Here is a 22,491-nt window from a genome sequence, read left to right on the forward strand (position 1 = left end):
ATGAGTTTTGTTCACTAGAAATATTTGAGGCATAAGGAAAATAGGAGGGCATGGATGACACTAAAATTTTTGACCTGAGCAACTGAAACTAAAGATGTGACATTAACTGAGATAGAGGAGACTGTAAGAAAACCTGGTTTGAGGGTAAGGATCAAGAGCTCAGCTTGGGACCTGTAAATTTGAAGTTTCTATTAAACACCTGAGTGATGATTAGGAAGTTTGAGAAAAATCCTGGAGTACAGTGGAAGTATTCATGTTGGAGATACACTGTTTAGTTGTTCCCAGGTTTATGTCAAGTGTAAGCAGAGACGAATGGAGTAAGTTGTAGGACTCAGCACTTTTAAGTCAGAGACAGCCTCAGTTATAATCTGTGATTTGCCTTACAGATTATTATTAATGAATTTCAGAATGATAGTGGTCACTTACTAAATAATTTGCAAAATGAAATTGAATTCAGTCACCCCAGGAACCTTTATATATTGGAGGCATTTTTTGTTTTATCCTTTTATGGTAAGTGCATTCTTCTTAGAAGTTCATGATATTTTCTCATCACTGGTGTCTGTCTTTTTTTTTTTTTTTTTAAGATTTTATTTACTTAGAGAGCATGTGTTGGGGGAAATTCAGAGGGAGAGGAAGAGAAAGAATCTCAAGCAGACTCCCTGCTCAGTGTGGAGCCTGATGTTGGGCTTGATCTCACAACCCTGAGATCATGACCTGAGCTGAAATCAAGAGTCAGACACTTAACTGACTGAGCCACCCAAGCGCCCCGGCAGTGTGTTTTTTTGTTTGTTTGTTTTTTTTTGTTTTTAGTGTCTTCTTATTTTGAAAAAGTTTAAGACTCAAAAGAAGTTGAAAAAATAATTCAGAGTTCACACATATACTTCATCCTGGAAATGGTTTTTAAGGTGCTACAACTTGGTTCTCATTAAAATTACCTTCTTGGTGCATCTGGGTGGCTCATTTGGGTAAGTGGCCATTTCTTGATTTCATGATCTTGGGACCCTGGGATCGAGCTCAGCATGGGGCTCCATACTAGCAGGGAATCTGCTTCAGGATACTTCTCTTTCCCTCTGCCCATCTACATGCTTGCTTGCTCACTCTCTCTCTTTCTTGCTTCTAAAAATAAATAAATATATATTTTTAAAATTACCTTATTTTTCATTGATTTGACAAGTAATATTATTTTAATTTTCCATCTTATTCTGTATTAATAAGTTTGAAACAGTCTTGATGAAAATAATATTTTATTGTGACTGTTTAGAAATGAGTAACCCAAGGAAAAAGTACAACATTTTAAACTCGAGAAATTTAATTTTGTCCCTAAGTAATAAATATGTGCATCAGCAATCCTCAGTATGCACATTTGTAATTACAAACTTCATTTCTCAGTATTGGGAAAACTAGCAGTTAAAGAAAAGATTTATTAGATTCAATTCAATCAAAAAACTTTTTCCAGATGAACAATGAATCAAGTACCTCTTCAGTTTGTGTGTTTTGCTCCTTGGTACACTGGCAATCACAGGCTACATATACTTCTTATTTTTTCTGTCTTTGCCCATTTCAAATGTCATCAAGTTATATTAATCTTTGCCATGAACTTGATTTTAATTTCCACAGAACTTACACTATTTTTTACTTTTTTATATTCCACACATAAATGAGATCACACAGTCTTTGTCTTTCTCTGAGCTATTTCACTTAACATAATGTCCTCTAAGTTCATCCATGTTGTTGCAAACGTCAAGATTTCCTTCTTTTTTAAGTTTGAATAGTATTTCATTGTATAGTTCACATTTGTGGAAGAACATATCTTGGCCACTGTGAATAATGCTGTAATTAACATGGGAGTGCAGTTATGTCTTTGAGATACTGATTTCATTTATTTTGGATATATACCCAATAGTTGGTATATACTCAATAGTTGGGATCCAATTGTTGGATCATATAGTACTATTTTTTTTAATTTTTTTGAGGAACCCTCCTATTGTTTGCCAAAGTGGCTGTTCCGATTTATATTTCCATCAGTGGGATACCAGTATTCCATTTTCTCCACATCCTTGCCAACACTTACTATTTTTTTAAATGACAGCCATCCTGGGTGCCTGGGTGGCTCAGTGGGTTAAGCCGCTGCCTTCGGCTCAGGTCATGATCTCAGGGTCCTGGGATCGAGTCCCGCATTGGGCTCTCCGCTCAGCGGGGAGCCTGCTTCCCTCTCAATCTCTCTGCCTGCCTCTCTACTACTTGTGATCTCTCTCTGTCAAATAAAAAAAATAAAAAATAAAAAATAAGGGCGCCTGGGTGGCTCAGTGGGTTAAGCCTCTGCCTTCGGCTCAGGTCATGATCTCAGGGTCCTGGGATCGAGTCCCGCATCGGGCTCTCCGCTTGGCGGGGAGCCTGCTTCCCTCTCTCTCACTCTCTCTGCCTGCCTCTCTGCCTACTTGTGATCTCTCTCTGTCAAATAAATAAATAAAATCTTTAAAAAAATAAAAAATAAAAAATAAATGACAGCCATCCTAACAGGTGTGAGTTGGTATATCAGTGTGGTTTTACACTGCATTTCTGTAGGATAAGTTTTCATGCTATACATGAAAAGGTATTAGAAATGATGGTAAAGTGAGAATTATGAATCCTCTTGATTAGTCTTTGCTTTGAAAATAAATACCAGCCATATCTTTTTTTTTTTTCTTCTTAACCATGGCATTTTTTAAAAATTAATTTATTTTTTTCAGCGTAACAGTATTCATTGTTTTTGCACAACACCCAGTGCTCCATGCAATACGTGCCCTCCCTATCACCCACCCCCTGTTCCCCCAACCTCCCACCTCCGCCCCTTTAAAACCTTCAGGTTGTTTTTCAGAGTCCATAGTCTCTTATGGTTTGCCTCCCCTTCGAATTTTTTTTTTTATAAACATTTAATGTAGTTTTATCCCCCGGGGTACAGGTCTGTGAATCGCCAGGTTTACACACTTTACAGCACTCACCATAGCACATACCCTCCCCAGTGTCCATAACCCCCTCCCCCTCTCCCAACCCCACCTCCCCCCAGCAACCCCCAGTTTGTTTTGTGAGATTAGTGAAATAAGTCAATCGGAAAAAGACAACTATCATATGATCTCCCTGATATGAGGACATGGAGATGCAACATGGGGGGTTACGGGGATAGGAGAAGAATAAATGAAACCAGCCATATCTTTTTTCGGTATTTACTCATCATTGGTTTGGATCTTTTCAATGTAATGGGCAGAACTTGTGAATTTATTACTCATTATTATTATTTATAGACTATGTTAACGTTTTTGCCTGAATTTAATAGTTACAAAATAATGAGTAAATATTGCTCCAAAAATAGTGATATATTCTACTACTCAGTGTGGAATAACATTTGGTCTCAGAAGTAGAAAATCAAGGACTAATTTAGCAAAGTACCATTAGTGCATACATGATTATTGTTATTTTGAAACGCATACAAGTCATTGTATTAGTTTCCTAGATCTGTCATAACAAATATCACACATTGGGTGGATTAAAACAACAGAAACATATTGTCTAACAGTTCCGGAGGCTAGAAATTTGAAGTCAGGGTTTCAGCAGGACCATGCTCCCTCTGAAATCAATAAGGGAGAATCCTTCCTTTCCTCTTGTGGTTTCTAGTGCTTACCAGCAATCCTTGGTATTCATTGATTTAGAGGTGCATCTCTTCAATCTCTTCCTCCATTGCCATATGGTCATCTTGTCATGTGTCTTCACGTTTATCTTATAAGGACACCAGTCATAAGGGATTAAGAGCCACTCTATTCCAGTATGATCACATCTTAGCTAATTACATCTACATTGACCCACTTTCCAAATAAGGTCACGTTCTGAGGTATTGGGAGTTAGAACTTAAATATATCTTTTTTGGGTGTGCAGTTCAGCCCTGATAGTCATCAAATTTATAAAATTATCATTGAACAAGTTTATGAACAAGTTTACTTACTTCATTTTTCCTTCCAGGTATGCCACTCAAATCATTCCTTTAGTTAATCCTACACATGAGACCTTAGAATTGCAAGCAACAAACAGTAATCCTGAAAATTTTGTCTTGGATGTTAACAGATCAGCAGTAAGTATATTTGGAAAGCCAAGTAACCTACCACTATTAGAGCATTTTTCAATACTGATTTTGGAGTACACTGTGGGGTATTATCATTTGATTTAAAAATAAAATTTATATACATACATATTTCCTCCCCATTTTAATTGATCAAAGAAGCCAATATTGTGTCCATATAAATTTTTAAAATTCTATATGCTAGTGTCATACTCATTATCACTGGACTCTCAGTAAACTGGTTGTGCTTTATTGCTGACCATTTTAGTAATCACATTTAGAAACCATTTCCCAGTAGTATGATATTGACTCAGCAATTTTTCTGTTTCCAGGGTTCCGAGAGGCTAGTTCCTTCCAGCACTTGAGTCCCTGCCCATCACCTGTCCCCCACTTCCAAACAATGTGAACAGCTCTGACCCTCTCTCCTTTCTCTACCCCATTTTCTCATTCCTTGGTCCCTAGCAGAGACTAGAACCAGTCAGTGGGCCCAGTCACTTCTCTCCTCCCACAAGTAACAAAACAAGATCTGAAGGTTTAGCATCAATATCTTTATTTCCAAGCATATGATACCAAATATGCCCAATGAATACCAAAACCATGTTTTCAGGTAAACTTCAAAATGATAATTTTTTTTTTTAAATATTCCATCCACCCATTTGACAGAGATCACAAGTAGACAGAGAGGCAGGCAGAGAGAGAGAGGAGGAAGCAGGCTCCCTGTGGAGCAGAGAGCCCAATTAGGGGCTCGATCCCAGGACCCCAGTTCCATGACCTGAGCCAAAGGCAGAAGCTTAACCCACTGAGACACCCAGGCGCCCTCAAAATGATAATTTTGATAGATTTTTTTTCTTTAGAGGATCTCACAGTAAATCATGAAACCCTGTTAAGTAGATATAATATTTAAATAAAGGCTTTTACTATTTGCTACTTAATGATTAAGAAATCTACAGTGTGATTTCATTTGTATCAAAATACCTATCTCTTATCAATGAGTGGTTGCCAATTAATAGTATCATGATATGAAATTAGTTCTTAACTGTCATGATGCGTCAGATTACGTATCCCTAATTATTATGTTGCTAAAATTGCATATATAGGTTATCTTAGAATAACTGTACTAAAATGCACACACATGCTTATATTACTTAACACTGTATTTTCCATAAATTAAACAGAATATGGTGGTCAGGATAGGGTTTATAAATACCTGAAATTCCTCATTAGAAAGTGATGTTTTTATATTCTTTATATCACCATTTTTACAGAAGAAAATGAACTGTGGTCTAAGGGAAAACAAATGTGGTATATTTCAGGTGTCATCTTATATTACATAATGCAGAATATGGACTCTGCTTTAACATTTTAACCATGGTTTCTTGTCCACTCATTCCTTTATACATTTGTCATACATACTTTTGAGCTCTGCGTATGCATTTAATTTGAATATTGGAAAACAACTCAAAAATAAATTTATAGATGAGAAAAAATACTATTATATATTAGAGAACAAATAGGAGCACACATTAGTGGTAATGACACACTCATGCATATATAATTTTATATATGTATAAACACATACATATATAATTTTATTCTTGGCTTTGTTGTGTAGTATTCATGTTTATGTAGGTAAGGATTTTGAAATATTGATGTTTACTCATAAATCCTTCAATAAGTAAGCATAGACTGATTATCAAGGAAAATAATGATATAAAAAACTTGCTTCCCATCAACTATATACTATGGAAAATTTCAAACAGATGCAGAAGTTGAAAGAATAGTACAGTGCACAAACTTATGCCTTCTACCTTGGTTCTTATGTTAATGATTTGCTACATTTGTTTTCTTTCTCTTACATTTCTTACTATTCAGTCTGAAGGTAAGTTATAGGGATCATGCTATTTCAACACTAAGTACTTCAGATTATATTTCATAGTAGCATAATTAATCTCCCACATCATCTAGTATCCTGTCCAAATTTAACTTTACTCAGCTGTTCCGATAATCTTTCTCTCTTCAGCTAAGATCCAGTGTAAACTCACATATTGGAATTGGCTATTATGATGACACTTGCTTGTAATTAAATGTTTGCAAGTTTCCAAAAGGTCCTATATTTAACATAGTATTTATATCCCATTACACTAAACCAGTACATTTGCTACAGATAAATTGCAACCAGTAGTGTTTATCTTCCTTTCCTTGAAACCATGGGATTTTTCAGTGAATGTTAGGTGAAAATAAAGGAATTTTATTGAGTTACTGTTTGATTATATACACTACCTCAATCTGCACCATATGCTTCTGACATGTATTTAGGGAGAGGAATTTGAGGCCAGAGAAGCTAAAATACTTAAACCACGTGGTTAGTAAGTGGTGGAACTAGAATTAAAATCCAAGTTAATGTAGTAGTATGTGGTTTTTGTAATGAAGCAGATGATTTCTTTATATCTATCTACCTATATAGAGAACTTTTTTCATATTTGCTAAATTGAAAGAATATATGAAATACAACTTTTGTTTGCTAAGGTTGATATTAAAATTAATTTGTACTCCTTATTTATACATAAACTTAAGTGATTAAGTCTCAGAGTGAGAGCCAGCCTGAGATAAAAATATTTGCTATAGATAAAACACACATATATAGAGTCAGAAGGTGACTGTTATAAATATAACAATAAATTGTGTTTGTATTCCATGGTCATTATCAGAGCATTATTATTATTATTAAGCACTAAGTGCTACATTCTACAAGGATTCGAATGACACTACTGTATTGCAGTTTTATATTTTCAAAAGTTATTGTGAAAAATACAGTAGTGAAAAAAATTAACTTTTCAGACATATGCCTTTTCATTTTATCATTCTTTTTTTTTTTTAAGATTTTATTTATTTATTTGACAGACAGAGATCACAAGTAGGCAGAGAGGCAGGCAGAGAGAGAGGAGGAAGCAGGCTTCCCGCTGAGCAGAGAGCCCGATGTGGGGCTCGATCCCAGGACCCTGGGATCATGACCTGAGCCGAAGGCAGAGGCTTTAACCCACTGAGCCACCCAGTTGCCCCTCATTTTATCATTCTATAAGCGTTGATGTTAAATATTACATTATTCGCAATATAGCATTTTGATGGAGTTGCTGGCTTCTTTCATAATCTCTAGAAAGGTAACTCATTCTAATACTGCTCAGACTCAAGTTACTCTAACAGGTCACACCTTGAGTGTGTGTGTGATTGGACAAAAAGGAACACTAAAGAAATCTTCCTTACATCTATGCTTACAATCAGTTCATCTCTTTTGACATCACCAGGGCTAAAAGTTAGGTTCTCGGTGGTTTCACATGTATCTTGGGATGATTCATAAGCTATAGGTTCTTAAAAAAAATATGCTTATTTCTGTTACCTGGGGTTCTTACTCAGCTCTAAAGATTCATACTGATTTCCTTTTATAAAGTGAGTAACTCCATGTGGTCATTGCCTGGAGGAAGAACATAGGGTAAACACTACTAAACACTGTTTACTGTGGCCATTATACCAGTCTTCACCAAGCAGACATACTAAGAATGGGTAGCACATACAAGGAAACACACTAATCACACGAAAATCAACCTGACATATACCTAGCATGCAAAGATCCTGGCTCAAACAAAAGCATTGATTTTTTGTTTTTCTCTCTGAATTTATATAGCTGACTGTCTCTCCTCACTCCATCAAAGAGGTATCTGTTCACTTTTTTCCTTCGGCTCTTGGAAGAACTGGTCATCAAGTTTCTATCACCTTCTGCTGTACTCAGGTATGATAGACTATTCTTGGGCCAAGTCAAGTTCATTAAATTTCAAAAGCAATAAATAAGTCTAATTCATTCGCTTGACATATTTTGCAAGCAAAACAAGTTCATTGTAAATTACTAATTAAATGAACTTTTGGAAATGCAGTATACATTGTGCATGTGGAGGCATCTAAAGAAGGCATTTTTAAATCCTTAGATTACTTTAGTGAAGGTGCGCATACAACCAGATTTAAAATATAGGTATTTTAACAAAATGCCATTTTGTTAGCATTTATGTTAATTTCCTGACTTAATGTTTACTCTTATTTTCATGAACTTAAATATGAAACTGTAGAAAATGTGATCTTACAAATATTATATTATTCTTTCATACTATTTCATCTGTACAGTGTTACTGATTAATAATAATTTTTTAAAAGCAGCAATAGTTAAGGGGCACCTGGGGGACTCAGTTAAGTATCCAACTCTTGGTTTTGGCTCAGGTCATGATCTCAGGGTCTTAAGATCCGGCCCCACATTGGGCTCCACGCTCTGCACAGAGTCTGCTTGAGATTCTCTCCCTCTGCCCCTCAACCTGTTCACACACACTCTGTCTCAAATAAATAATATCTTTTAAAAAATAAATAAAAAACAAAAATAATAATAATAATTTTTAAGCATCTCTAAACTTGCTACATGCCATTCTAAGAATTTTATCAACTCATTCTCACCACAGTCCTGTGGTAGAAGTATCAGTTCATTTTATGAATCGGGAAACACACAAAGAAATTAAGATCAGGCAGCTAGTAAGAGGTTTAACTTGGACCTGAACCCAGGACATGTGACTTCAGCCTGTCTTGACTGTTTTTGCAGCTACCTACAGACTAATAACTCTCTTACCACCAATGAAAATTTTACATAACTTTTGACAATTATTATTACTTTTTATTTCTTCAAGTGTTATGAGAAGGAATGTAAATGGAGATACATGCTTTAAATCCTACAGGACACCAAGGAACTTACAAAACATTCCACCTGAGAGGCAACGGAATCAAATATAATATAGGGGACTCCATGTCAGTGCAAGACTTGTGGGTGACTGGAGTATCCTCCTTTCCAAGAAAATGTGTAATTTGCCTTCAGAAGAAAAAAATCTGAGGCTATTAAATTTCTTGCATGACGACTGACTTTTACATAAACTGAAGCAATGTTCTGGAAGTATGCTTGATTCTCATAAATATTAAAAATAAAAAACAATAATCCTTTTCATACAGAAGAAGGAAAGTATAGTAGAGATTATTTCCTTCTACAAAAATACTTTTAACAAGGCAGAAATATTTTTTAAATCATTTATTTATATATTTTAGAGAGAGAGAGCATGCAGGCAGGGGTGGGGACAGAGGGAGACTGAGAGAATCTCAAGCAGACTCCTCACTGAGTGCAGAGCCCAATATGCGGCTGCACTGGGGTCCTCACAGCACTGAGATCATGACCTGAGCTGAAATCAAGAGTTGGACGCTTAACTGACTGAGACACCCAGGCACCCTGGAATTGGATATTTAAAGATTGTGCTGTGTCTTCTTTCAAAAAAGTTTGAGATAAAGATTGGCGAAAACGTTACTTTTTTTTTTTTTAATGCATATGATTGTTTGGATACTTTTTTTTTTTTAAAGATTTTATTTATTTATTTGTCAAAGAGAGAGAGAGAGCGCGCGAGAGAGTGAGCACAGGCAGAGGGGGAAGCAGGCTCCCTGCCGAGCAAGGAGCCCGATGTGGGACTCGATCCCAGGATGCTGGGATCATGACCTGAGCCTAAGGCAGCCGCTTAACCAACTGAGCCACCCAGGCGTCCCTGGATACTTTTTAATTCCCCTCTCTGAACCCAGGGATAATTTAAGCAATGCCAGGGCAGTTGTTGGATACTAGTGTTCAATAATGGTTGGATGTGGTTTAATTTAGAAGCTCCAATATTCCGGGCTACTTGGTGAAACCTGAAAACATGGCCTTCTTGTATTTGTAGTTCAGCTCATTCCCAATGGTTTAAAGTAACTTCATTTCTGTCATCCAGGATTGATTTTTATTAAGTAGCCAAAATAAGTAATTTATGTAAAAATAATGTTGTGAATATAATTGAACCCTGTTGCTTGATTCCAGTCATTCTATTGTGTGGAGTCAGGACATTGTAAGTGAAAATATATTGCACTTGTATTCTGCTAGTAGAATCTCTAACTAAAAGAAGTGCAGGCATTTGAAGATATGTACAGATAAAATTTACCTTTAATCCTTCCAATGTGGAGACAGCATTTTATGGGTTTACTGTCACCAACTGTCCTAGTTTGAAACAGTCTTAAAAGTTTTCCTCTTTTATTGGAGGCTTGGACACATCTGTGTAGTTTAAGAGATTATAAACTAGGTTATTGTTTGTTGGTTTTCATTTTGTGACCTCTTTATTCATCTGGAACATTAGCAAAGTATTCAGTGCAGAATAGAGTCACAGTCTGTTGTGCTCTCAGGACTTTTATTCTAAATGAACACAAAGGGAACATTTTCAAACAGTGTTCTGCAGGTTTATGAAACCCAGATAAGAACAACAGCTACATGCAATCTCCATGTAATTTTTGAGCCATTCTTCCTTGTCATGTCATAACAGGATGTACACTGTCCTAGGCAGTACGGATAAATACTGTGGCATGCAGATATGCATACTTCCCTTTTTTAAAAAAAAGATTTTATTTATTTATTTATTTGACATAGAGAGACAGTTCACAAGTAGGCAGAGAAGCAGGCAGAGAGAAGGAAGCAGGCTCCCCACTGAGCAGAGAGCCCGATGTGGGTCTCGATCCCAGGACTCTGAGATCATGACCTGAGCCAAAGGTAGAGGCTTAACCCACTGAGCCACCCAGGCACCCCCGCATACTTCCTTTTAATGGGACTTCAGTCTGTGCCTCACCATCTCAGCCTTCATGTGATAACCATCTGAATTTCTTTTGAAAATCACTCTAGGATTTTGGAAACTTCATGAGTATTTACTATCCAGTTTGCTAGACAAACTGATTTTTTTTAAAAAAACCCTGATCAAATACAAGGTTTTCATTAAGATTTCTCTTTGCTATTGCTATAAGTAACCTCTTATACATAGAAAGATGCTCCACGGTTGAGTATTAATCTTTTGCCCTCTTTTTTTAGTGCAGAAATACACTGAATATTCAATAAAATCAAAAGGAATTTGGAAAAGAAAAAATATATAATGATGCAGATTAAATATTAACAACAAAGTTTTTTTTTTAATATAAAGATTCATTTATTTATTTTAGAGAGCGCATGAACAAGGGGGAGGGGCAAAGAGAGAGAGAGAAACAAATGCTCCACTGAGTGGAGCCCAACATGGGACTCCATCTGAAGACCCTGAGTTCACAACCTGAGCTAAAATCAAGAGTCAACTGACTGAGCCACCCAGGCGCCCTGCAATATTTCTTATCTACCAAGATTTTTATGCATATTACATTTATTAAGTGTTGCAAATAAAATGTATGCAATTAGGATATATATGTCATGCATGTTTATCTTTAAACAGTTTAAAGAATGGATATTCTACCTCTCTGGAGTAGGACTGTTCCCCCAGCCTATAGACGTAGAAAGAGTAACCACATACCTCCGTCTTCATTCATCTATTGTTATCCCTTTCCAAAATCCCACCAAGGAAGATGTTTTGGTCGATATTATACTAACAAGTAAGTTGGGTTTTTAAAATATATTTTCTTATGTTATTTTGTAATCATTAGTCCAACTTATTTTAATCACAAAATCCAACCATATTAGGGGTAATGGACAATTTAGAGATCCATTAACTATTTCAATAGCATTACTTTATAAAAGAGAAAACAAGGTATGAGAGATGAAATATCTTGGCTGAAATCACAACTTATAAATGGTGGAGCCAGAATCAGAATTTAGAAATCTATGTACCAAGTCTAGTTCTTCCAATTTATCTGTAAAGCCAGATATTAAGGTAGTAGATTTGTAAGATTCTTATGATATGAATGCTTATCAAATATGCCAATGCTTATTCCTTCAAAGTTTTTAGCAATTCTGGTATTCTGGTTTTGTTTTATTTTCCTCTTTTCTTTTTTTTAAGTTTTAATTCTCTTACAGCTAACATACGGTGTTATATTTGTTTCAGGTATACAATATAGCAATTTAATAATTTCATACATCACCCAGTATCGTCATCATATAAACATAGGGGTGCACATGTATCCCTTTGAATTCATGTTTTTGGGTTTTCTTTAAAGATTTTATTTATTTATTTATTTAGTCAGAGAGAGAGAGAGAGAGAGTGCCAGCACAAGCAGGCAAAGTGGCAGGCAGAGGCAGAGAGAGAAGCAGGCTCCCTGCTGAGCAAGGAATCCCGATACGGGACTTGATCCCAGGACCCTGGGATCATGACCTAAGCCGAAGGGAATGGCTTAATCAGCTGAGCCACCCAGGCATCCCGATACGGGACTTGATCCCAGGACCCTGGGATCATGACCTAAGCCGAAGGGAGTGGCTTAACCAGCTGAGCCACCCAGGCATCCCGATACGGGACTTGATCCCAGGACCCTGGGATCATGACCTAAGCCGAAGGGAATGGCTTAATCAGCTGAGCCACCCAGGCATCCCGATACGGGACTTGATCCCAGGACCCTGGGATCATGACCTAAGCCGAAGGGAATGGCTTAATCAGCTGAGCCACCCAGGCATCCCGATACGGGACTTGATCCCAGGACCCTGGGATCATGACCTAAGCCGAAGGGAGTGGCTTAACCAGCTGAGCCACCCAGGCATCCCAGTATTTCTGTATTTTTGTGGTAAACACCCAGTCGTGTGATTACTGAATAGTAGGGTACTTCTAATTTTAGCTTTATGATTAACATTCATATTATTTTCCACAGTGGATGCACCCTCTTTTCTTCATACATAGCATATTTGGATTAAATTTTGGTTGTAAAAAAACTTGGGGTTTTTTTTTCATATCATATTGAAGATACATGTTTTAAAATTAGATTATGTGGGGTTTCTGATCACTTTTTATTAAAAGACCAAATAACGAAAGTCTGAAAATCAACTCATTTCAAGTTTTCTGAAACACATTTTAAATCTAATATTAGACATTACTAATTTTATCTTTTCAAATATTATTACTACATCTACTAAAACTACTACTACTACTACCACCACAATTCACTGTATATAGTTCAATTGTTGGGCCAGAAGAAATGCATACATGTTAAGGTTTTTGATATAAATCACCAACTTGCTCTCCAGGATGGTTCTACTATTGCAATTTGTGCTGCCCTCAGGAGTATATTACAGACAGTACTTCTGCCTGTAAACTCTGACCAGTAGCATTCTCCTTAATCTTCATCAATCTGATGGAGGCAAAATTGTATTTTATCATGATTGCAAATGACTGTTTTTTTGATTAATGCTGAAACTGAACGGTGTCATTTACCTGTTGAAGTTTTCATCTTTCCTAATCATCTCCTGCTGATCTTAGTATGAAATAATTAAGTAAAAATTAAGAATATAATGTCATCTAATGTGTAATTCCCTTGTGAAGACTTTGGCAGTGATGAGGAGAGATATGCCAGTATTTACTAAAAGTTGATTGTAGACTCAAGGAAGTCAGCATTTTAATATGGAAGAGATGTGAGCATATGTAGAGGCAGAAAGAAGAAGCCAGTGTTGAGCAGATGTTAAAGCTGTAAAGGAGTTGGGGCTTACCTGATGGGTCAGGCTCTGGGAGAACAAAGATCAGGCTTGAGGTGGAAGGAGGGAAATTTCTCCCCCTGGACAGGTAGAGATAGGATAAAACAAATGTGACTGTAGATAAATTGTTAGGTCTCAGAGGCACTTGGGAATTAAGTGCAGTTTTGCTTATGTTTCTATCTGCTGGGAAATGGGGACAGAGTAAGAGATTTAATGAGTGGCCCAGTGGTTTGAAATAATTGTTGGAGGGAATGGAGAGTGGAGCTGACAGAATTAAAATATGAAACTTAGTGTATTCGGCTGGGATTGGAAACCACAGATTTAGAGAGGCACCAAGAAAATATGTGTTTGTGAAGTTTGTACCACTTCTGGGGCTCAGAATTTCTGGTATGGGAACAACACACAAGGCTGATAAATAGATCTGTTCAAGGAATAGAATTTCAAGGCAATTGCAGCCAAATCACTCCTTAACTATGAGAATGTTATAAAAACATATTGGATCAAGATTGTTAACATTAGAAATAAATTATGAAGTAATTTGTGGCTTCTTGATTTTCTTTAATTGGTCTAAAATGCTCTTGCTATGTAACAGGAAAAAACAGTAAGCTTGACAATGAAAGATTTATTAGTCTTTCGTATTTTAAAACCATCTCTTTTAAGTAAACTCCCTCTCTCTTGAGTAAATGTTCAGACCCTCAGGTTCTCCCCCTGCCTTCAACCTGAGGAGACCGGGGACGAAAGAAGACAACAACCTCTGGTATCTTCTTTTCCTTCACTTTCTCCTTTTCCTTTACAAAAATATTTCTCTTTTCCTTTTCTTGATAATGAAGTTTCTCTCTTTCTCTCTGTCATAACCTCCTTCCTCTTTCTTTTGTGGGTTCTGTTTTTTCTAGCTACCATGTTCTTGTCTTCTTGCATTTGTATTTCTTGGTGAGTGGGCCTCAAAATTTGGCCTGAATTGTTGAAGGGCCATAAGGAAGCATGACTAACAAAAGACAAAAAAATTCAACCTGTATGCCAAATATACTTATTTTAAAAGGTACTAAATTAATAGCTTCTTATTTAAATATTTATAAATGTCTTAAAATTACTTCATGATATGCAATCCCTTGCTACCTCTCAAAAGATGTTGGTGTTTCTGCAGATGCCACACAATTCACAGAATCCCCTTATGGAAGTTGATAGCAAGACTTCATAATACAGCGCCAAGCTGGTGGTCACTCAGTGAGAGAGGTCTCACAGTATTTCAGATCCTGCATTCCTGATTTTTCTTTCAATAGACAGACAGATAGATAAGATATATATGAAAAGATAGCTTTCAAAATGTGCTGTTTTTCCAAGAAGGCAACATTTTTAGAATTGCAGACTCATTCTCAAACTTTTATATTGCCAATTCTCTAATGTCTTTTCTTCTGCTGGTATTTTAGCTGTTTTTCTATCTTAATCACTTATCTCAGAAATATTGCCCTTTGACATTCAAGGATCTTTTAATTCTGTTTAATTAAATTCATTAATTCTGTTGTCTCTAAGTTCTTTCAGTTGAACATTACACAAGGCAAAGTATTGAAAAGATTATATTTCAAGGGTCTGTTCATATCTTAATTCATGCCACCTTTAAATGATAAAAGAGGTAAATGATTAGAGAGGAGATGGCCTAATCACTCAGAGAATGGTTGAGACTTCTCCGAAGGAGACCATTAATGAGTCCCATGAGGAGCAGGATGCTACACAAAACCTTCAGATAGCCTGGGAAACTTTCATTCATTGTACACTCACTTGGTACCATGTTTGAACTCTGTAAATGTGACTATACTCAATCTTTAAAAAAAACTCTGAGAGGCTTCTCAGATGTGGAATCTGAGGCTTAGAATTCTCCCAAAGCCATACAGTGAGTAAGTGATTAAACATTGTCTTGAACTCATCACATCTAGCTGTCTTCTCCAGGACCACCTAACTGACATTCTAACTTGTCTGCTTACAGATGGTGCTTATAAATCCCCATACCGATAATGCTTTAAAGAATGGTGCTTGCCTCTCTTTTTGCTTCCTGCCCTAAGATCTCAGGAAAAGAGACCTCCCTTCCTCCAATCAAAGGACCTCAGGAAATACCTTTGACTCCCATTCCTTTTGCATTTTCTCAGCTCTTCAGTTCCCTCCTTTCTCTTTTTGACTCCGCCATCAGACCCTGACTCTGCCTCATCAACACATGCTTGGATTTCTTGTCTCAACCTCCTTGTTCAGCCTGGACATGTACCTTGTTCAGTGACTGCTATCAGTGGACTCAGTTCCCCAAATCCTCTCTTATCAGTAATTATGCTGTCCACCCAAATCCCTGCTCTCAAATTTTCTACTCTACTTAGCCAGAAATAAAGTTAGAAAAAGGAAAGGTAGCCAGGAATGGATCTGAGTCAAAATGTTAGAAATTAGGACCTGATAAATTTAGGAACCTAAGGACACATCTCCATTATATGCGTGTGTGTGCCCTTGCTCATCTAACCACATTCCAAACCTGCTAATCTGTGCTCAGTAATGGCGGGGGTTACATTAACTCATAGCTTTATTCTTAACTTAAATGAGTGTTTCAAAGTTGGCATATTTGTTGGTAGAGCAGGAATTGAATCTTCAGTCACTATTATGTGTATTGACCTTCTGTTTTATGCTAAAAACTGTCATACACACATTTCAAAATGACTATATCTGCAACATACATACACACATACATGTATACATTGTATTCTGATCTCATGTGATATTCTATTTGTGAAATCTCACTATGGGTTTTATACCTAAAAGTTCCATATATGAATGAAGCAGTAACTAATGCATATAAAGTAGCAGTTTTCATTTCTTTTGTACTAAAATAGCTATAGTCTTGAGATTATTCACTCTTTACTGAATTTGAATTTAAATGCAGTATTAGTGACTTGATTCAAATGTGTAAGTGTAAGTGGATTCTTTTCCAGACATTAATAGTTCTATTGAAGTGCAAAACAAAATAACATAGGGATAAAAGTGTACCTACCAATTATCATATTAGTTTTACAAATTTCAGCTTCCATTTTGAAGGTTGATTGATGTAAACAAAGTACTGTGTTGAGTTGTTGTTGACTCAAGGTTAATTATGACCATCATGTTCACCAGCAGTAAAGTAATAAAGTACACAATTTAGCATAGTTATGACATGTTAATGATACTTACAGGACGGGGAGAGGCAATGTCTAGTGCATTTGATTTGACATGTTAGAATTAGTTTATGAAAATCTTGTCCCTGGAGGCGCTCTTAATCTAACGTACCTCCAGAGTTGAATACATATTTATGTTAAATATGTCGTGATCTTTGTATATTGCCAGTCAGGGTGTGCATAGCTTTATGTATACATAAAAAGAGAGAGAAATAGGTATAAGAAAAACTCCCACACTCTCAAATTCTCTCCCTAATTAAGACAGTCAACTAAGTATTTCAATCAATAAATAAATATTATTGGGGAAACTTGAGATTGGTGGGCAGTTGGAGTGTCAGATATGCAACAGTCTCTTCATACTCTGGTTTAATTGGATTGTTTTTAGTTTGCTTTGCTTGTAGCAAATAACTAATGGTTTTTTAGTATGGAAAATTAGATATAAAATTATTGTTGTAGCCACTTAGCAGAAAAGTAATAATGAGATTCAACTTGCTTATAATTAATTTTTTGTTTTTTTTTTTACTTTAGACACTTCTTAGGAGACTTGATATTTAGAACTCCTTTTTTCTTGTTTAGTAGATCTTAAAAGTCAGTAACTAATAATTGGGAACTTACCAAATTTATATTCCCAGGTCCACACTAGGTTATTCTGATTCATTATGTTTGGGGTAAGACCCTACCTGCATAATTTATTCCAGTGTAGGTTGTTAGAAGACTATACTTTCAGAAGTATTGCTCTTTACACAAAGGTCTCAAAATATATTTTAAAATCATATACCTCGATTAATAAATATTTCTCAAATACACTTCAATGTGCATATATTTACTTTTGAAATATATACATGTAGCATTATCAGCTCATATACCTAATGTCAATAGAGCTTATTTCCTTTTCATAGAGAATTAAGTACAAGTATAATTTATGTTTTTTTAATGTCCCAATAGTTCCTTTTACACAAATCCCATTTTACTTTTTTCTTTTTCTTTTTTTTAATATCTTAATTTTATTTTATTGTTTCAGTGTTCCAAGATTCATTATTTATGCACCATACCCAGTGCTTCATGCAATACATGCCCTCCTTGATACCCACCACCAGGCTCACCCAACCCTCTACCCTCTCCCTTCCAAAACTCTCAGTTTGTTTCTCAGAGTCCACAGTCTCATGCTTCATCTCCCCCTCCGATTTCCCCCAATTCACTTTTCCTTTCCTTCTCCTGTTGTCCTCCATTTTATTCCTTATGTTCCACAAATAAGTGAAACTATATGATACTTGACTCTTTCTGCTTGACTTATTTCACTCAGCATAATCTCTTCCAGTCCCATCCATGTTGATACAAAACTTGGGTATTCATCCTTTCTGATGGAGGCATAATACTCCATTGTAAATATGGACCATATCTTCTTTATCCAGTCGTCCGTTGAAGGGCATCTTGGTTCTTTCCACAGTTTGGCGACCGTGGCCATTGCTGCTATGAACGCTGGGGTACATATGGCCCTTCTTTTCACTACGTCTGTATCTTTGGGGTAAATACCCAGTAGTGCAATTGTAGGGTCTAGGGTAGCTCTATTTTTAATTTCTTAAGGAATCTTCACACTGTTTTCCAAAGTGGCTGCACCAACTTGTTGGCATTCCCACCAACAGTGTAAGAGGGTTCCCCTTTCTCCACATCCTCTCCAACACTTGTTGTTTCCTGTCCTGTTGATTTTGGCCATTCTAACTTGTGTAATGTGGTATCTCAATGTGGTTTAAACAAATCCCATTATAAAGATAATAAAATGTGCTTTCATTAAAGCTAGAGGAATGTATTTTTAACTTTATTTTTTTTTCCATTTGGTCTTCAATTTTGTCCCAAGATACAACTCTTTTTTTAAAGACACAACATTTTATTTTGGAAAATTTCATAACTGTAGAAGAACACAGTACAATGAAAAGTTCTATAGCTTTCATATACATTCCTCTGCTTTGTCAATTGTCAATTTATGGAGGAATTTGCTTTATACCCCATCTCTGTCTACCTATAGATATATAATTTCATCTCTAAAGCATCTATGGCCTTAGAGAAAGGACTTTCTCCAACATAACTACAAAGCCATATCATACACATAGATTTAATATAAATATATTAATATTTAATATGTACTCCACAGTAAAATTTCTCCAGTTGTCTCAAAAATGTTCCTCATAACTTAAAATTTTTATCTTTTTTCCAGTCTGGGATCTGATTAAGAGCTGTGTATTGCATTTGTTTATAAGCAAGGGAGTTTTGATCTGCTCCATTCCTGACCTGGGCTGGTTCACTCCTCCTGGGGCAACCTGGTGGTCCACTGCTTCTGGGACATCACCATATTGATGCCGAACTTAGTGCGCACACCTGATTGGCATACCACACTACAGCCCAGAACTCCTGGGCTCAAGCAATCCTCCTGCCTCAGCTTCTGAAGTAGCTGGGACTACAGTTGCGCACTACCAGATCTCTTAAGTCTCCCTTAAGCTAAAAATTTCCTCCCACCTTGTTCTATCTCTTATAATATTGGCGTTTTGAAGAGTCCAGGCCAGTTGTTTTATAGAATATTGCACATTGTGGATTTCTTCCTTTTTTTGTACAAAAAGTTCTGTTTCATAAATTCATATTACATAACTTGGAGATTATTCCATGTTAGGACATACAGAACTACCTAAATATAAGAGCTCTGTAATATTACATTGCATTGATATACTTTTATTTTGTCTTTGTTTCTTCATTACTCAATTCTGACTAACATTTTGGGAAGAATATCACATACTGTGTACTTATTACAACACATCACAAAGTCCCATCATTGGGACTAAGTGTAACCATTTGGTTAAGGTTGTGTCTGCCAGATTTATATATTGTAATGGTCATCTTTCCCCCTTATAACTAATAAATAATTGGGAGGGTGATAATTTGAGGCAATGCGAATAACCCCTTCCCTTAAAACCTTTCAGTTGTTGAAACATTTTAGTATCCCTACTAGTATCAGTCATTATATCTATCATCCTTGCTGTTTTTATTAGCTGGAGATTCTTGTATTAAGGGAAAAAATGTTTTTCCTCTGCTTACCTCCACCCCCTTTCTATTTTTTTTTTTAATTTATTTGACACAGAGAGAGAGATCACAAGTAGGCAGAGAGGCAGACAGAGAGAGAGGAGGAAGCAGGCTCCCCGCTGAGCAGAGAGCCTGATACGGGGCTCGATCCCAGAACCCTGAGATCATGACCTGAGCCTAAGGCAGAGGCTTTAACCCACTGAGCCACCCAGGAGCCCCCCCCCCTTTCTATTTTTAAGTGTGGGTACAACTTCATGGATTTTTTTTTTTTTGCTTTTATAGCTCAGCTTTTATTATTTTCAAATCCCCATCACATCACATTTATTCACAGAATATTTAATGTATAAAAGCATATGGGGATCTAAATTCAAAAGACATAAGCTGAGTGACCTTGGGCAAAGAACTTTTTTTTTTTTTTGCTTCTGCATCTTCTAACACACTGGGGGATGCACCAGATAATCTCTAAGTTTGGTTTTAACTAGTGATTTTATGATTCTTTGGCTACTGAACATGTCTTGTCTGATGGCCCACACTTTATTCAGGGGAGGCTGCTTGATCTCTTTGTTTAAAACAATGTCATTACCATTTTATTTCTAAGTAATTTCCCTGAGTCTGGGAAAACAAAAACATAACAAATGTTAACAGAATTGTTCTTGAAGCCTATCTCTTTCTTCTCTGGATTTCTCTGTTTCCAGATCTCCAATAGGACATTATGGCTTTTAAGAGCAATTAAAAAAAAAACAAAAACAAAAAACAAAACCACTAAGGACACATAGATGGTGCAGTCAGCTAAGCATCTGAGTCTTGATTTTGACTCAGGTCATGATCTCAGGGTCATGAAATCGAGCCCCTCATCAGGCTCCATGTTTCGCACAATATCTGTTTGGATTCTCTCTCTCTGCCCCATTCTCTCTCTCTCTCTCTCTCAAGTAAATAAATACATTAAAAAAAAAAACAAACCACTCCCTAAAGCTTATATTTGTACAAACCCATAGCTCTTATATCAATAGAAAAAAAAATCTCTTACTGCTTTGCCCTTTTCCTCTTGTATTGAGAACTGTTGAACTTGTTTACTAAGTTTTTTTTTTTCCCATTTTATTTATTTTTTCAGCATAACAGTATTCATTCTTTTTGCACAACACCCAGTGCTCCATGCAAAACGTGCCCTCCCCATTACCCACCACCTGTTCCCCCAACCTCCCACCCCTGACCCTTCAAAACCCTCAGGTTGTTTTTCAGAGCCCATAGTCTCTTATGGTTCGCCTGAGAAAGACAACTATCATATGATCTCCCTGATATGAGGACATGGAGAAGCAACATGGGGGGGTAGGGGGATAGGAGAAGAATAAATGAAACATGATGGGATTGGGAGGGAGACAAACCATAAATGACTCTTAATCTCACAAAACAAACTGGGGGTTGCTGGGGGGAGGTGGGATTGGGAGAGGGGGAGGGGGCTATGGACATTGGGGAGGGTAAGTGCTATCGTGAGTGCTGTGAAGTGTATAAACCTGGCGATTCACAGACCTGTACCCCTGGGGATAAAAATACATTATATGTTTATTAAAAGAACTTGTTTACTAAGTTTTTGAATTACAACACATTTTTATTGGTTTTAAGAAGACATTCAAAGAGTGGTGCCAGGGCGGACTAGAAAAGGGCAGTGTAAGACCCTCTTTTTTCCCCCTCCCTTTTTCTTTCCATTATTGATTTCCTCCAGTCAAAAGAACATAATCTGTATGATTTAGCTTATTTTCAATTTGTTGAGGTTTGTTTTATGACTTAGGATATGGTCTGTCTTAGTGAATGTCCCATAGGAGCTTGAAACAAATATGTATTCTGCTGTTGTTTTGTGGAATGTTCTACATATGTCATTTAAATTCTGTCAGTTAATTTTGTTATTTGAGTCCTCTGTATCCTTGCTGATTTTCTGACTAGTGGTTCTCTCAGTTGCTGAGAGAGGGATGTTAAAGCACCCAGCTATAATGGTGCGTTTGTTTATTTCTTTTTTCAGCTCTATCGATTTTTGCTTTATGTAAGCTAAGGCTCTGTTATCTGTTATAGACATGTTAGGATTATATGTCTCCCTTATGTATCAGTATTTTATATTATATAATACCTCTCTTTGTCTCTAGTAATTTAATTTTCTCTGAAATTTACTTTATATGATATTAATATAACCATTTCTATTTCTTTTTTTTCTGATTTTTTTTTATTTCTTTTCAGTGTAACAGTATGCGTTGTTTTTGCACCACACCCAGTGCTCCATGCAATACGTGCCCTCCCTATTACCCACCACCTGGTTCCCCCAACCTCCGACCCCCCGCCCCTTCAAAACCCTCAGGTTGTTTTTCAGAGTCCATAGTCTCTCATGTTCACCTCCCCTTCCAATTTCCCACAGCTCCCTTCTCTTCTCCATCTCCTCATGTCCTCCATGTTCTTTGTTATGATCCACAAATAAGTGAGACCATATGATACTTGACTCTCTCTGCTTGACTTATTTCACTCAGCATTCCTATTTCTTTTAATTAACATTTGCATGATACATCTTTTTTCATCTTTTTTCTTTCAAACTATCAATGTCCCTAAATTTGAAGAAGTTTCTTGTGGACGGAATATGGTCGAACCATTTTTATTCA

General features: G+C 36.5%; 1 protein-coding gene across 1 annotated transcript in view; it reads left to right on the plus strand.

Moving 5' to 3' along the window:
* Positions 1 to 22,491, plus strand: part of CFAP47 (cilia and flagella associated protein 47) — a 545,441-nt gene that overhangs the window by 407,825 nt on the left and 115,125 nt on the right. Inside the window, exons 54-56 of the mRNA XM_045994745.1 lie at positions 3,994 to 4,102; positions 7,770 to 7,874; positions 11,425 to 11,581. Of these exons, the coding sequence (XP_045850701.1) occupies positions 3,994 to 4,102; positions 7,770 to 7,874; positions 11,425 to 11,581 (371 nt within the window). The remainder of the gene's footprint in view (positions 1 to 3,993; positions 4,103 to 7,769; positions 7,875 to 11,424; positions 11,582 to 22,491) is intronic.

This window comes from Meles meles, chromosome X, assembly GCF_922984935.1.
Source record: "Meles meles chromosome X, mMelMel3.1 paternal haplotype, whole genome shotgun sequence".
Lineage (NCBI taxonomy): Eukaryota > Metazoa > Chordata > Mammalia > Carnivora > Mustelidae > Meles > Meles meles.